The 15,000-nt window shown below is 42.3% G+C and overlaps 1 protein-coding gene across 2 annotated transcripts in view; it reads left to right on the top strand.

The window, feature by feature from the left end:
* The window catches only part of MAP2K4 (mitogen-activated protein kinase kinase 4), a 1,109,040-nt gene that overhangs the window by 768,913 nt on the left and 325,127 nt on the right, over window positions 1-15,000 (top strand). For both annotated transcript variants that reach the window (XM_053710735.1, XM_053710724.1), the window contains exon 10: window positions 12,503-12,554. In XM_053710735.1, coding sequence (XP_053566710.1) covers window positions 12,503-12,554 — 52 coding nt within the window. The remainder of the gene's footprint in view (window positions 1-12,502; window positions 12,555-15,000) is intronic.

The following is a 15,000-nucleotide window of genomic DNA, read 5'->3' as shown; positions in this document are numbered from 1 at the left end:
GGGTGCAATAATTTTTGGAGCCTTTAATTAGGTATAGTTAATTTTAAAGAGTAAATTAACGTTTTAAAGCAGTTTTGAAAAATGTGTGCGCTTTTTTATTTCATAAAGGCACAGTACACGTTTCTCAAAAAATTGTTTAAAGCAATAAATAAAGTGTTTAACGACTATTGTGGTTATTACTAGTCTGTTCAACATGTCTGACATTGAGGAATCTCATTGTTCTTTGTGTTTATAAGCCATTATGGAACCCCCTCTTACATTGTGTACCTCTTGTACTGAAAGGGCCTTACATTGTAAAAAGCATATTTTAGGTCAAGAAAGTGTGCCTAAGGATGATTCTCAATCCGGGACCGAATCTAGTAGGGGGCAGACTTTCTTTCTTTGCTCAGGCTTGGGCAAGAGATGTTCAGGATCCCTGGGCACTGGAAATTGTGACCCACGGGTATCAACTGGAATTCAAGGATTTTCTCTCAAGAGGGAGGTTTTATCTTTCACGATTATCTGTAGACCAGATAAAAAGAGAGGCGTTCTTACGCTGTGTAAAAGATCTCTCTACCATGGGAGTAATTTGCCCCGTTCCTAAACTGGAACAGGGGCAGGGGTTTTACTCAAATATTTTCGTGGCTCCCAAAAAAAGAGGGAACTTTCAGACCCATTTTAGATCTCAAGTGTGTAAACAAGTTTCTCAGAGTTCCATCATTCAAGATGGAGACTATACGAACAATATTACCTATGATCCAGGAAGGTCAATATATGACTACTGTGGACTTGAAGGATGCATACCTTCATATTCCTATCCACAAGGATCATCATCAGTTCCTAAGGTTTGCCTTTCTGGACAAACATTATCAGTTTGTGGCTCTTCCCTTCGGGTTGGCCACAGCACCCAGGATCTTCACAAAGGTTCTAGGGTCCCTTCTGGCAGTTCTCAGACCGCGGGACATAGCAGTGGCGCCTTATCTGGACGATATTCTGATCCAGGCGTCAACTTATCAACTGACAAAATCTCACACGGACACAGTGTTGTCTTTTCTGAGAACTCACGGCTGGAAGGTGAACATAGAAAAAAGTTCACTAGTTCCACAAACAAGGGATCCCTTCTTGGGAACTCTGATAGACTTGGTAGACAAGAAAATATTTCTGACGGAGGTCAGAAAATCAAAGATCCTAAATACTTGCCGAGCACTTCAGTCCATTCCTTGGCGCTCAGTGTATGGAGGTTTATTGGATTAATGGTAGCGGCAATGGACATCATTCCGTTTGCTCACTTTCATCTCAGACCGCTGCAGCTGTGTATGCTCAGACAGTGGAATGGGGACTATGCAAATTTATCTCCTCAGATAAATCTGGATCAAGAGACCAGAGAGACTCTTCTTTGGTGGTTGTCGCCGGATCATCTGTCCCAGGGGACTTGTTTCCGCAGACCCTTGAGGGTGATAGTGACAACGGACGCCAGCCTACTGGGCTGGGGTACAGTCTGGAATTCCCTGAAGGCTCAGGGTGTTTGGACTCAGGTGGAGTCTCTACTTCCAATCAACATTCTGGAACTGAGAGCAATATTCAATGCGCTTCAGGCATGGCCTCAGTTGGCTTCGGACAAATTCATCAGATTTCAGTCGGACAATGTCACGACGGTGGCATATATCAATCATCAGGGGGAACAAGGAGTTCCTTAGCGATGATAGAAGTATCAAAGATAATCCGATGGGTGGAGGCCCACTTTTGCTATCTGTCAGCAATCTACATCCCAGGAGTAGAGAACTGGGAAGCGGATTTTCTAAGTCGTCAGACTTTTCATCCGGGGGAGTGGAAACTCCATCTGGAGTTGTTTGCCTCATTGACTCACCAATGGGGAAGACCGGAATTGGACCTGATGGCATCTCGTCAGAATGCCAGGCTTCCACGTTACGGATCCAAGTCGAGGGATCCTTAGGCCGAACTGATAGATGCCTTGGCAGTACCTTGGTCGTTCAGCCTAGCTAATGTGTTTCCACCGTTTCCTCTTCTTTCACGTGTGATTGCTCGGATCAAGCAGGAGAGAGTTTCAGTAATCTGATAGCGCCTGCGTGGCCACGCAGGACTTGGTATGCGGATCTAGTGGACATGTCCTCTCTGCCACTGTGGAAACTTCCTTTGAGACAGGACCTGCTCATTCACTGTCCTTTCCTGCATCCAAATCTACATTCTCTGCAGCTGACTGCTTGGAGATTGAACGCTTGATTTTATCTAAGCGAGGATTCTCTGATTCGGTCATTGATACTTTGATACAGGCTCGAAAGCCTGTCACTAGAAAAATCTATGATAAGATATGGCGTAAATATCTTTATTGGTTTGAATCCAAGGGTTACTCATGGAGTAAAGTTAGGATTCCCAGGATTCTGTCTTTTCTCCAAGAAGCATTGGAGAAAGGGTTATCAGCAAGTTCCTTAAAGGGACAAATTTCTGCTTTGTCTATTTTGCTCCACAAACGTTTGGCTGACGTGCCAGATGTTCAGTCTTTTTGTCAGACTCTAACTAGAATTAAGCCTGTATTTAGACCAATTACTCCTCCGTGGAGTTTGAATTTAGTTCTTCAAGTTCTTCAAGGGGTTCCGTTTGAACCCATGCATTCCATAGATATTAAATTGTTATCTTGGAAAGTTCTGTTTTTAGTTGCTATTTCTTCTGTTTGAAGAGTTTCTGAGCTTTCAGCGTTACAATGTGATTCGCCTTATCTTATATTTCATTCTGATAAGGTAGTTTTACGTACCAAACCTGGATTTCTTCCTAAGGTTGTTTCTAATAAGAATATTAATCAGGAAATTGTTGTTCCTTCCTTGTGTCCTAATCCTTCTAAGAAGGAGCATCTGTTACATAACTTGGACGTGGTCCGTGCCTTGAAGTTTTACTTGCAGACGACTAAGGATTTCCGTCAATCATCTTCTTTATTAATTGTTTATTCTGGAAAGCGTAGGGATTAGAAAGCTATGGCTACCTCTCTTTCTTTTTGGCTGAGGAGTATCATCCGCCTGGCATATGAGACTGCTGGACAGCAGCTTCCTGAAAGAATTACGGCTCATTCTACTAGGGTTGTGGCTTCCACATGGGCCTTTAAAAACGATGCTTCTGTTGAACAGATTTGTAAGGCTGCGACTTGGTCGTCCCTTCATACTTTTTCCAAATTTTCCAAATTTTATACTTTTTGCTTCTTCTGAGGCTGTTTTTGGGAGAAAAGTTCTTCAAGCAGTGGTGCCTTCCGTTTAGGTTCCTGTCTTGTCCCTCCCTTTCATCCGTGTCCTGTAGCTTTGGTATTGTATCCCACAAGTAAGGATGAAATCCGTGGACTCGTCGTATCTTGTAGAAGAAAAGGAAATTTATGCTTGCCTGATAAATTGATTTCTTCTACGATACGACGAGTCCACGGCCTTCCCTGTCATTTTAAGACAGATTATATTTTTTATTTACAGCTTCAGTCACCTCTGCACCTTTTAGCTTTTCCTTTCTCTTCCTAAAACCTTCGGTCGAATGACTGGGGGTGGAGGGAAGGGAGGAGCTATATATACAGCTCTGCTGTGGTGCTCTTTGCCACTTCCTGTTAGCAGGAGGATAATATCCCACAAGTAAGAATGAAATCCGTGGACTCGTCGTATCGTAGAAGAAATTAATTTATCAGGTAAGCATAAATTTCCTTTTTTCAACAATTAAAGTAACAAAGTGTGTGTTAAGCTATGTGCATAAGCACCAACATATGAGCAAGCAGAGGGCAGTCCGAATGCCTGACACACTCCCATTTCCAAGACAGCGTGTGTCTTATTTACACTGTATCGATTAGTGATTGGCCATGGCAGACCACATGGCGTTTTCAACAGCGCATTCTGATTGGCCAAGGGCTCTACTTTAGGGGAAAAAAATCAGGGCGGCACTGCCCTCTGCTTGCTCATATGTTGGTGCTTATGCACATAACTTAACACACACTTTGTTACTTTAACTTGAAAAAAGAAACGAGGAACCAGGAACTTAAATGACGAGTGGTTTATTCAATACACAAGGTGGGTAGCACTAACACAGGTGTGCAAGGGGTGTTCGATCTGACGCGTTTCGCGCATGCTCACATGCGCTTCATCAGAGATCAATTAGTGTTACCTATGGTGAGGTTAAATAGGGAACAATAGCCAATAGTACAAAAGGATGGGCGGTGCTAATCTCTTAGATGCTTGAGTGAGTGTGATAAATAAAAACGTGTAAGTGCACACATACAAAAAATAGTGACATACAATCAGTGGTAAACTTGTTGTTATAAGTATAGGAGAAGGGAATAGAGGGATCATACTTTTTTGGGGTAAACCTGCAAAGCTATTGGCAAAGTATTCTTCATTCAGAATGGGGGGGATAAGTGATGAATGTAACCTAAATAGTGAACAGTGTTGTTGGAAGGGGATGTGTGTGCAAAAAGGTTTATTATTTCTATTTTTATCAACATTCCTAAGTCAATACATTTATTTAATTATAATATTCTTTAAAAACCACTACAAAACTATGCTAGAAACCCTATAAAATCTAAAATTTCTGTTCGTGAATAGAATTTTTTTATAGTCATTGTGAACCCTAAAAACATTGAGTTAAATTAACAGAACTGAATTATAACTAAATTATAATAAAGCACATAAGGTACATAAGGGACTCTACATTAGTTGACTAGAGTCTAGGAGCTTGTACTAAAGACTCTAGGGGAAGGGGATAAGTAGGGAACCAAATATCACAAAACAGAAACGTGGAAGAAAGGGAAAGTGCTAAGGAAAAAAAAGTAAAAATTAAAAAATATTAAAAAATAATCATAAACTTGTATATTTCACATACTTGGAGATGGGGCAGACTTTTGATAGGAGGAAATAAAGGGTGTACATAATGTTACTTGTTGAAAAATTAGTCAATGTACTTTGGGATTAACCCTATCTCTACACTCTTAGTTTTGGCTTAGGTGCTGTACGAGTCAGTGTAAACCTTGGTGGCAATTAGCGAGATAGGGATCTTTGCAAGTACAGCTATGGTGGATTTGGATATATATGGACTACACTGTGTTGATTAAAGTGTAATATCCCAAGGGACTATCCCTCTCTCTAGACTAACTCGATATCTGCTCAGGTGCTGTGTAAGTTAGTATTAGCCATTGCAGCCAATAGTGAGATGCGTAATAATAATATGGCTGCTCATTGCTAATTAGTAGCTGTATATTTATATTGTGTTTGTCACAGAGGGATCTACATAACTAGTAGCTAACGGACTTGATATGCTACAGTCCTGGGTAATAATAATATGGCTGCTCATTGCTAATTAGTAGCTGTATATTTATATTGTGTTTGTCACAGAGGGATTTACATAACTAGCTAACATACTTTCTTTTACAAGATGTGAGTCCACGGATTTCATCCTTACTTATGGGATATCGCCTCCTGGTCAGCAGGAGGCAAAGAGCTCCACAGCAGAGCCGCATATATAGCTCCTCCCTTCCCTCCCACCCCAGTCATTATCTTTGCCTGTGTTAGTGATAGGAAGAGGTAAAGTGAGGTGTTAGTTTTAGAATTCTTCAATTAAGAGTTTTTTTATTTTAAATGGTGCCAGTGTGTACTATTTTTTCTATAGAGCAGCATCTGGAGTGATAGCCTTTTAGGCTGTGGGAACTGGTCGAGTTTTTAATTTTACTGCGCCTCCCTTGCTTGTGCTGTTTTCTTTTCGGGTCTTAGAGAATGTTAACTAAGACTTTGCTATCCTTTCAGGACCTCAGGAGGAACAGTGGACCTCTTGACACTGGGGGATCATCATGCTGTTCCTCAGCATGGAGGTAAGTGCAGTTTTCCTCTCTGGGGCTATTACAGCTTATCTCAGACTTGACTGTGCTATTCCTCTATCTGTGAAGGGGCTCGGGCTAAGGGCTTTCCCTTCTTGCAGGTGTGGGTTTCATTTGTGTAATGGGACATAGACACATTTAGCACTCCCTATTCTCTCTGACATATACTAAGACTAAGTCAGAAGCTCTGGGAACGGTTGCAAACACATGATGGCTGTGTATAATATGGGCGGTTGTTTATTATGCAGGACTCGATAATGTTAGGAGTTTACATTTAAACGGGCTGATGCAGGGACGTAACACCGGAGTCGGAGGGAGAATTACAATTTTCTCTTGTCGGACTCCGGTGTATGGCGGCACTTTGTTTTTTTTCCCGTGGGTTGTTTTAATACGCCCACGAAGGGCGGAGCCTAATCCTTGCGCGTTTCAGCTGCGCAGCTATCTGTTGGAGTTTCGACGGCTGTGTTTCACTACGGCTCCTAAGTTTGCTTGTGTCTGTAATTACAAGTGTGCTTAGGATCACCGTGTGTTTTGCTGGCAGCTGGTCCGTGGTGAGGTAGGAGCCGCAGCAGAGCTGCGGCGAGGTGTCTGTTCTAGGGCATTAATTCCGTTATCGGGTTACATAGTAAGAGGGACAGAATACTTATTTCACATCTGTTTTTTGTAGATCATTTTGTGACAACCTGAGTTAGTTTATATTTAAAGACACAGTACACAGGTTTTAATTAACAGAGTTGCGACCAGGCTGGCCTTTATTTTTTGTACAACATGGAGGATCTGGAACACACTACATGTGCTATGTGTTTAGATGCCATTGTGGAACCCCCTGTTACACTATGTCCCTCATGTATTGAGAGAGCCTTACAATGTAAAGAGAGAATATTTTTTAATAAAGACATGTCTATGGATGGTCCTCGGCCTGATGAAGGTGAGGGTATGCCGCATCTTGTTCCCCAAGCGTCACAGCCTTTAACGCCCACGCAAGTAACGCCTTGCTCTTCAACGGCGTCTGCGTCATTTACTCTGCAGGATATGGCTGCAGTTATGTCATCCACTCTCACAGAGGTTTTGTCTAAGTTGCCTGTGTTGCAAGGCAAACGTAGCAGGTCAGAAACCCATGGGTCCCCTGCGACTTCTGATGCTTTGATGGCTATCTCTGATGTACCCTCCCAGACCTCTGAATTGGGGGGTAGGGAGACTGTCTGAGGGGGAACTGTCTGACTCAGGAAATGCGTTGCCCCAGACAGATTCAGACGTCATGTCCTTTAGATTTAAGCTGGAACACCTCCGCCTGTTACTTCGGGAGGTCTTGGTGACTCTGGACGACTGTGACTCTATTATGGTACCTCCAGAGAAATTGTGTAAGATGGACAGATATCTGGAAGATCCTTCTTATTCTGATACTTTTCCGGTTCCTAAGAGAATGTCGGAAATTGTTACTCGGGAATGGGAAAGACCGGGTATCCCGTTCTCCCCTTCACCTATGTTTAAGAAAATGTACCCTATAGCTGACACTGTACAGGACTCTTGACAAGCGGTTCCTAAGGTGGAGGGAGCTATATCTACCCTGGCTAAGCGTACGACTATCCCTATTGAGGATAGTTGTGCTTTCAAAGACCCTATGGATAAAAAGTTGGAGGGTCTTATAAAAAAGCTATTTGTTCATCAAGGGTTTCTCTTACAACCGACGGCTTGCATGGTACCAGTTACAACTGCGGCTGCATTTTGGTTTGACACCTTAGAAGAGTCTCTGAAGACTGAGACTTCTTTAGAGGAAATAATGAATAGAATTAAGGCCCTTAAGCTGGCTAATTCTTTTGTTACAGATGCCGCCTTTCAGATCGCCAAATTGGCATTAAGAATGCAGGTTTTGCCATTTTAGCGCGTAGAGCCTTATGGTTAAAATCTTGGTCTGCAGATGTGTCTTCTAAGTCTAAACTTTTGGCAATTCCTTTCAAGGGAAAAACCCTTTTCGGGCCTGAATTGAAGGAGATCATTTCTGACATTACAGGAGGTAAGGGCCACCCCATCCCTCAGGATAAGTCAGCAAAACAAAGAAGACAAAGTAATTTTCGTTCCTTTTGAAATTTCAAGGGATTCCCTTCTTCCTCTTCCACTAAGCAGGAAGGAAACTTTGCACAATCCAAGCCCACCTGGAGACCAAACCAGGCTTGGAACAAGGGTAAACAACCCACGAAGCCCGCTGCTGCCCCCAAGACAGCATGAAGGGGCGGCCCCTGATCCAGGACCGGATCTAGTAGGGGGCAGACTTTCTCTCTTTGTCCAGGCTTGGATAAGAGATGTACAGGATCCCTGGACACTAGAAATCGTGTCCCAGGGGTACCAATTGGAGTTCAAAAATTCCCTTCCAAGGGGAAGGTTTCTTCTTTCATTATTGTCTGTAGACCAGATAAAAAGAGAGGCGTTCTTACGTTTTGTAAAAGACCTCTCCACTATGGGAGTAATTCGTCCCGTCCCAATACAGGAACTGGGGCGGGGTTTTACTCAATTTTTTTTTCGTGGTTCCCAAAAAAGAGGGAACGTTCAGACCCATTTTAGATCTCAAGAGTCTTAACAAGTTTCTCAGAGTCCCATCCTTCAAGATGGAGACGATTCGGACAATTCTTCCATTGATCCAGGAGGGTCAATATATGACTACCATGGACTTAAAGATGCATATCTTCACATTCCTATCTACAGAGATCATTACAAGTTTCTAAGGTTTGCCTTCCTGGACAAACATTTTCAGTTCGTGGCTCTTCCCTTCGGGTTGGCCACGGCACCCAGGATCTTCACGAAGGTTCTAGGGTCTTTGCTAGCGGTTCTCAGACTGCGGGGCATTGCAGTGGCACCTTATCTGGACGATATTCTGATCCAGGCGTCCTCTTTCCAACTGACAAAGTCTCATACCGACATGGTTCTGTCCTTTCTAAGGACTCATGGGTTGAAGGTGAACCTAGAAAAGAGTTCACTAATTCCACAGACAAGGGTTCCTTTCCTGGGATTCCGTATCCATGAAAATCTTCTTGACGGAAGTCAGAAAGTTAAAGATTCTAAATATACATGCCGAACCCTTCAGTCCAATCCTCGACTATCAGTGGCTCAGTGCATGGAGGTAATTGGATTGATGGTGGCGGCAATGGACATCATTCCGTTTGCTCGTTTTCATCTCAGACCTCTACAACTGAGCATGCTCAGACAGTGGAATGGAGATTATGCAGATTTGTCTCCTCAGATAGATCTGGATCAGGAGACGAGAGACTTTCTTCTTTGGTGGTTGTCGCTGGATCATCTGTCCCAAGGGACGTGCTTCCGCAGACCTTCATGGGTGATAGTGACAACGGTCGCCAGTCTACTAGGATGGGGTGCAGTCTGGAATTCCCTGAAGGCTCGGTCGGAGTCTCTACTTCCCATCAATATTCTGGAGTTGAGAGCAATATTCAATGCGCTTCAAGCTTGGCCTCAGTTGGCTTCGGCAAAATTCATCCGATTTCATTCGGACAACATCATGACTGTGGCTTACATCAATCATCAGGGAGGAACAAGGAGTTTCTTAGCGATGACAGAAGTATCCAAGATAATTCGGTGGGCGGAGGCTCACTCTTGTTATCTGTCAGCAATCTACATCCCAGGAGTGGACAACTGGGAGGCAGATTTTTTGAGCAGACAGACGTTTCATCCGGGGGAATGGGAACTCCATCCGGAGGTCTTTGCCACCCTGATTCTCAGGTGGGGCAGACCGGAATTGGATCTGATGGCGTCTCGTCAGAATGCCAAGCTCCCGAGATACGGATCCAGGTCCAGGGATCCTCAGGCGAACTGATAGATGCCTTGGTCGTTCAACCTAGCTTATGTGTTTCCACCGTTTGCTCTCCTTCCCCTGGTGATTGCATGGATCAAACAGGAGAGGGCTTTGGTGATTCTAATCGCTCCTGTGTGGCCTTGCAGGACTTGGTATGCCAAACTGGTGGATATGTCCTCTCTACCGCTGTGGAAGCTTCCATTGAGGCAGGACCTTCTCATTCAGGGATCCTTCCATCATCCGAATCTAATTTCTCTGCAGCTGACTGCTTGGAGATTGACGGCTTGATTTTATCTAAGCGGGGGTTCTCTGATGCGGTCATTGATACCTTGATTCAGGCATGCAAGCCTATTACTAGAAAGATTTACCATAAGATATGGCGTAAATATCTTTATTGGTGCGAATCCAAGGGCTACTCATGGAGTAGGGTTTGGATTCCCAGGATTTTATCCTTTCTCCAAGAAGGATTGGAGAAAGGGTTGTCAGCAAGTTCCTTAAAGGGACAGATTTCTGCTTTGTCCATTTTGTTACACAAGCGTCTGGCAAATGTTCCAGATGTTCAATCTTTTTGTCAGGCCCTGACTAGAATCCGGCCTGTGTTTAGACCAATTGCTCCTCCTTGGAGTTCGAATTTAGTTCTTAACGTTCTTCAAGGGGGTCCGTTAGAACCCATGCATTCCATAGATATTAAGTTTTTATCTTGGAAAGTTTTATTTTTGGTTGCTATTTCTTCTGCTCGCAGAGTTTCTGAGCTTTCGGCTTTACAATGTGATTCTCCTTATCTTATTTTCCATGGTGGTGTTACGTACCAAACCTGGTTTTCTTCCTAAGGTTATTTCTAACAAGAATATTAATCAGGAATTGTTGTTCATTCTTTGTGTCCTAACCCTTCTTCTAAGAAGGAGCGTCTGTTACATAATCTGGATGTAGTCCGTGCCTTGAAGTTCTACTTACAGGCGACTAAGGATTTTCGTCAGACATCTTAATTTTTGTTGTTTTTGCTGGAAAACGGAGGGGTCAGAAGGCTACGGCTACCTCTTTCTTTTTGGCTGAAGAGTATCATCCGTGTTGCATATGAGACTGCTGGACGGCAGCCTCCAGAACGAATTACGGCTCATTCTACTAGAGCTGTGGCTTCCTCATGGGCATTTAAAAATGATGCTTCTGTTGAACAGATTTGCAAGGCCGCAACTTGGTCGTCTCTGCATACTTTTTCCAAATTTTCCAAATTTGATACTTTGCTTCATCTGAGGCTGTTTTTGGTAGAAAGGTTCTTCAAGCAGTGGTGCCTTCCGTTTAGGTTCCTGTCTTGTCCCTCCCTTTCATCCGTGTCCTATAGCTTTGGTATTGTATCCCATAAGTAAGGATGAAATATGTGGACTCTTCATATCTTGTAAAAGAAAAGGAAATTTATGCTTACCTGATAAATGTATTTCTTTTACGATATGAAGAGTCCACGGCCCACCCTGTTGATTTCTAGGACAGGTTTTTATTTTTATTAAACTTCAGTCACCTCTGCTCCTTAGCTTTTCCTTTCTCTTCCTAACTTCGGTCAAATGACTAGAGTAGGAGGGAAGGGAGGAGCTATATATGTGGCTCTGCTGTGGAGCTCTTTGCCGCCTCCTGCTGACCAGGAGGCTATATCCCATAAGTAAGGATGAAATCCGTGGACTCGTCATATCGTAAAATAAATACATTTATCAGGTAAGCATAAATTTCCTTTTATATGCTACAGCCCTGGGTAATAATAATATGGCTGCTCATTGCTAATTAATAGCTGTATATTTATATTGTTTGTCACAGAGGGATCTACATAACTAGTAGCTAACAAACTTTATATGCTACAGCCCTGGGTAATAATAATATGGCTGCTCATGCTAATTAGTAGCTGTATATTTATTTATATTGTGTTTGTCACAGAGGGATCTACATAACTAGTAGCTAACAAACTTTATATGCTACAGCCCTGGGTAATAATAATATGGCTGCTCATTGCTAATTAGTAGCTGTATATTTATATTGTGTTTGTCACAGAGGGATTTACATAACTAGTAGCTAACAGACTTTATATGCTACAGCCCTGGGTAATAATATGGCTGCTCATTGCTAATTATTAGCTGTATATTTATATTGTGTTTGTCACAGAGGGATTTACATAACTAGTAGCTAACAGATTTTATATGCTACAGGCCTGGGTAATAATAATATGGCTGCTCATTGCTAATTAGTAGCTGTATATTTATATTGTGTTTGTCACAGAGGGATTTACATAACTAGTAGCTAACGGACTTTATATGCTACAGCCCTGGGTAATAATAATATGACTGCTCATTGCTAATTAGTAGCTGTATATTTATATTGTTTGTCACAGAGGGATTTACATAACTAGTAGCTAACGAACTTTATATGCTACAGCCCTGGGTAATAATATGGCTGCTCATTGCTAATTAGTAGCTGTATATTTATATTGTTTGTCACAGAGGGATCTACATAACTAGTAGCTAACGGACTTTATATGCTACAGCCCTTGGTAATAATAATATGGCTGCTCATTGCTAATTAGTAGCTGCATATTTATATTGTGTTTATCACAGTGGGATTTACATAACTAGCTAATGGACTTGATATGCTACAGCCCTGGGTAATAATATGGCTGCACATTGCTAATTAGTAGCTGTATATTTATTTTGTTTGTCACGGAGGGATCTACATAACTAGTAGCTAACTGACTTTATATGCTACAGCCCTGGGTGGTAATAAAATGGCTGCTCATTCCTATTTAGTTGCCGCATTAAATCCTTGTTGTTGCTGCTGGGGTACGGCGTTGTGAGGCGGCAAATGTAGAATAACCTGAAATGGGACGTTTTGTGTTTCAGACTGTGAAAGCGTTAAACCACTTAAAAGAAAACTTGAAGATAATTCACAGAGGTGAGTGAGAGTATCTGGGGTGGGCTTGACACAGTGAGTTATAACACACACACCAATATATAAAACCTAATACATTTTCTTTCTAATGACACGATGAGTCCACAGATCATCATTAATTACTGTTGGGAATATCACTCCTGGCCAGCAGGAGGAGGCAAAGAGCACCACAGCAAAGCTGTTAAATATCACTTCCCTTCCTACAACCCCCAGTCATTCTCTTTGTCTACGTTAAAAGCAAGGAGGTGGTAAAGTTTAGGTGTTTGAAAAGAAGATTCTTCAATCAAGAGTTTATTATTTTAAAGCAGAGCAAGTTTGTTCTGCTCTTTCCTGGGGTTTAGCCGTAGCCCATGTCAGTCTCTTCAGTAGAGCAGTGGTGGCTTTTAAGCAATTGGGAACTTGTGGGGTATGATCCTCACTGTGCCTCCCAAATAGTTGTTGCTGCCCTAACTTGAAAGCCTGAGTAAGATTACTCAGTCTTTCTTTTTCTTTTACAAAGAAATGACGAGTCCACGGATTTCATCCTTGTGGGATATTATCCTCCTGCTAACAGGAAGTGGCAAAGAGCACCACAGCAGAGCTGTATATATAGCCCCTCCCCTCCACCCCCAGTCATTCTCTTTGCCTGTGTTATACTAGGAAGACATGGTAAAGTGAGGTGCTAGTTTTATTTTCTTCAATCAAGAAGTTTTTTATTTTAAATGGTACCGGTGAGTACTATTTTCCTCAGGGGGTTATGGAAGAAGATTTCTGCCCTGAGGTTGATTATCTTAGCAGTTGTAACTAAGATCCACACTGGTTCCCACAAGACTTCTGAAGGTAACACAAGAGATCTTCAGTGTGGAGACCGGTTTCATGCTACAAGCAGCATTAAGGTTTATGCAGCCTTTTATTTCTGAAGAGACTTGATATATCAGAACTGGCTGGCATTTATTTCCCTATATGGGAATGGGGTAAGCAGTAGAACAGTTTCACAGAAGGGTGTTAATGGAGTCCCTTATTATTTTATATTTCTGACATAAGGGCATGATATGACACTCTGGGAGAGGCATAAGGACTTTAAATCGATAAGCAGTTAAACGATTGAGCTATTTTTTATTATATATCCAGCATGACTTGCTGGGATGTGTTTGGGGTGTGTTTTGTGTTCCACTTAGCTGTATGATAAACCGATTTCCATGCGGTTGTGTTTGGGCCTACTCAAACTTCGGTTTGATTGTGATCCTATTATAATACCACCAGAGAAATTGTGTAAGATGGACAAATATCTAGAAGTGCCTACTTTATACTGATGTTTTTCCAGTTCCTAAAAGAATTTCGGAATTTATTAAGAAGGAATGGGATAGACCAGGTATACCATTTTCTCCCCCTTCTACTTTTAAGAAAATGTTTCCCATATCGGACACCATTCGGGACTTGTGGCAAACGGTCCCTAAGGTGGAGGGAGCTATATCTACCCTGGCTAAGCGTACAACTATACCCATTGAGGACAGTTGTGCTTTCAAAGATCCTGTGGATAAAAAACTAGGTCTCCTAAAGAAATTGTTTATTAATCAGGGTTTTCTTTTACAACCTACTGCTTGCATTGTTCCAGTAACTACTGCAGCAGCTTTTTGGTTTGAAGCTCTGGAAGAGTCCCTGAAGGTTGAGACTCCGTTAGATGACATTTTTGATAGAATTAAGGCTCTCAAGTTAGCTAATTCTTTTATTACAGATGCCGTTTTTGAAATTGCTAAATTAGCGGCGAAAAATGCAGGATTTGCTATTTTAGCACGTAGAGCGTTGTGGCTCAAATCTTGGTCTGCTGATGTGTCATCAAAACATAAGCTTTTAGCTATTCCCTTTAAGGGTAAGACCCTTTTCGGGCCAGAATTGAAGGAAATCATTTCTGACATTACAGGAGGTAAAGGCCTTAAGTCTGTTAAGATGAGGGGTAAACAGAATAATTTTCATTCCTTTCGGAATTTTAAGGGAGGACCTTCTACTTCCTCTTCCTCCACAAAGCAGGAAGGGAATTTTACCCAATCTAAGTCAGTCTGGAGACCCAACCAAAATTGGAATAAAGGTAAACAATCTAAGAAGCCTGCTGCTGCTACTAAGACAGCATGAAGGGGTGGCCCCCGATCCGGGACCGGAACTAGTAGGGGGCAGACTTTCTTTCTTTGCCCAGGCTTGGGCAAGATATGTTCAGGACCCCTGGGCACTAGAAATAGTGACCCATGGTTATCAGTTGGATTTCAAGGATTTTCTCCCAAGAGGGAGGTTTCATCTTTCAAGATTATCTGCAGACCAGATAAAAAGAGAGGCGTTCTTACGCTGTGTAAAAGACCTTGTTACCATGGGAGTAATTAATAGTTCCAAAATCAGAACAAGGACAGGGGTTTTACTCAAATCTATTTGTGGTTCCCAAAAAAGAGGGCACTTTCAGATCCATCTTAGACCTCAAGTG

This window comes from Bombina bombina, chromosome 1 (genome assembly GCF_027579735.1).
Source record: "Bombina bombina isolate aBomBom1 chromosome 1, aBomBom1.pri, whole genome shotgun sequence".
Taxonomy (NCBI): domain Eukaryota; kingdom Metazoa; phylum Chordata; class Amphibia; order Anura; family Bombinatoridae; genus Bombina; species Bombina bombina.
The sequence above is the reverse complement of the archived record's forward strand: the minus strand, read 5'-3'. Positions and strand labels throughout refer to the sequence as shown.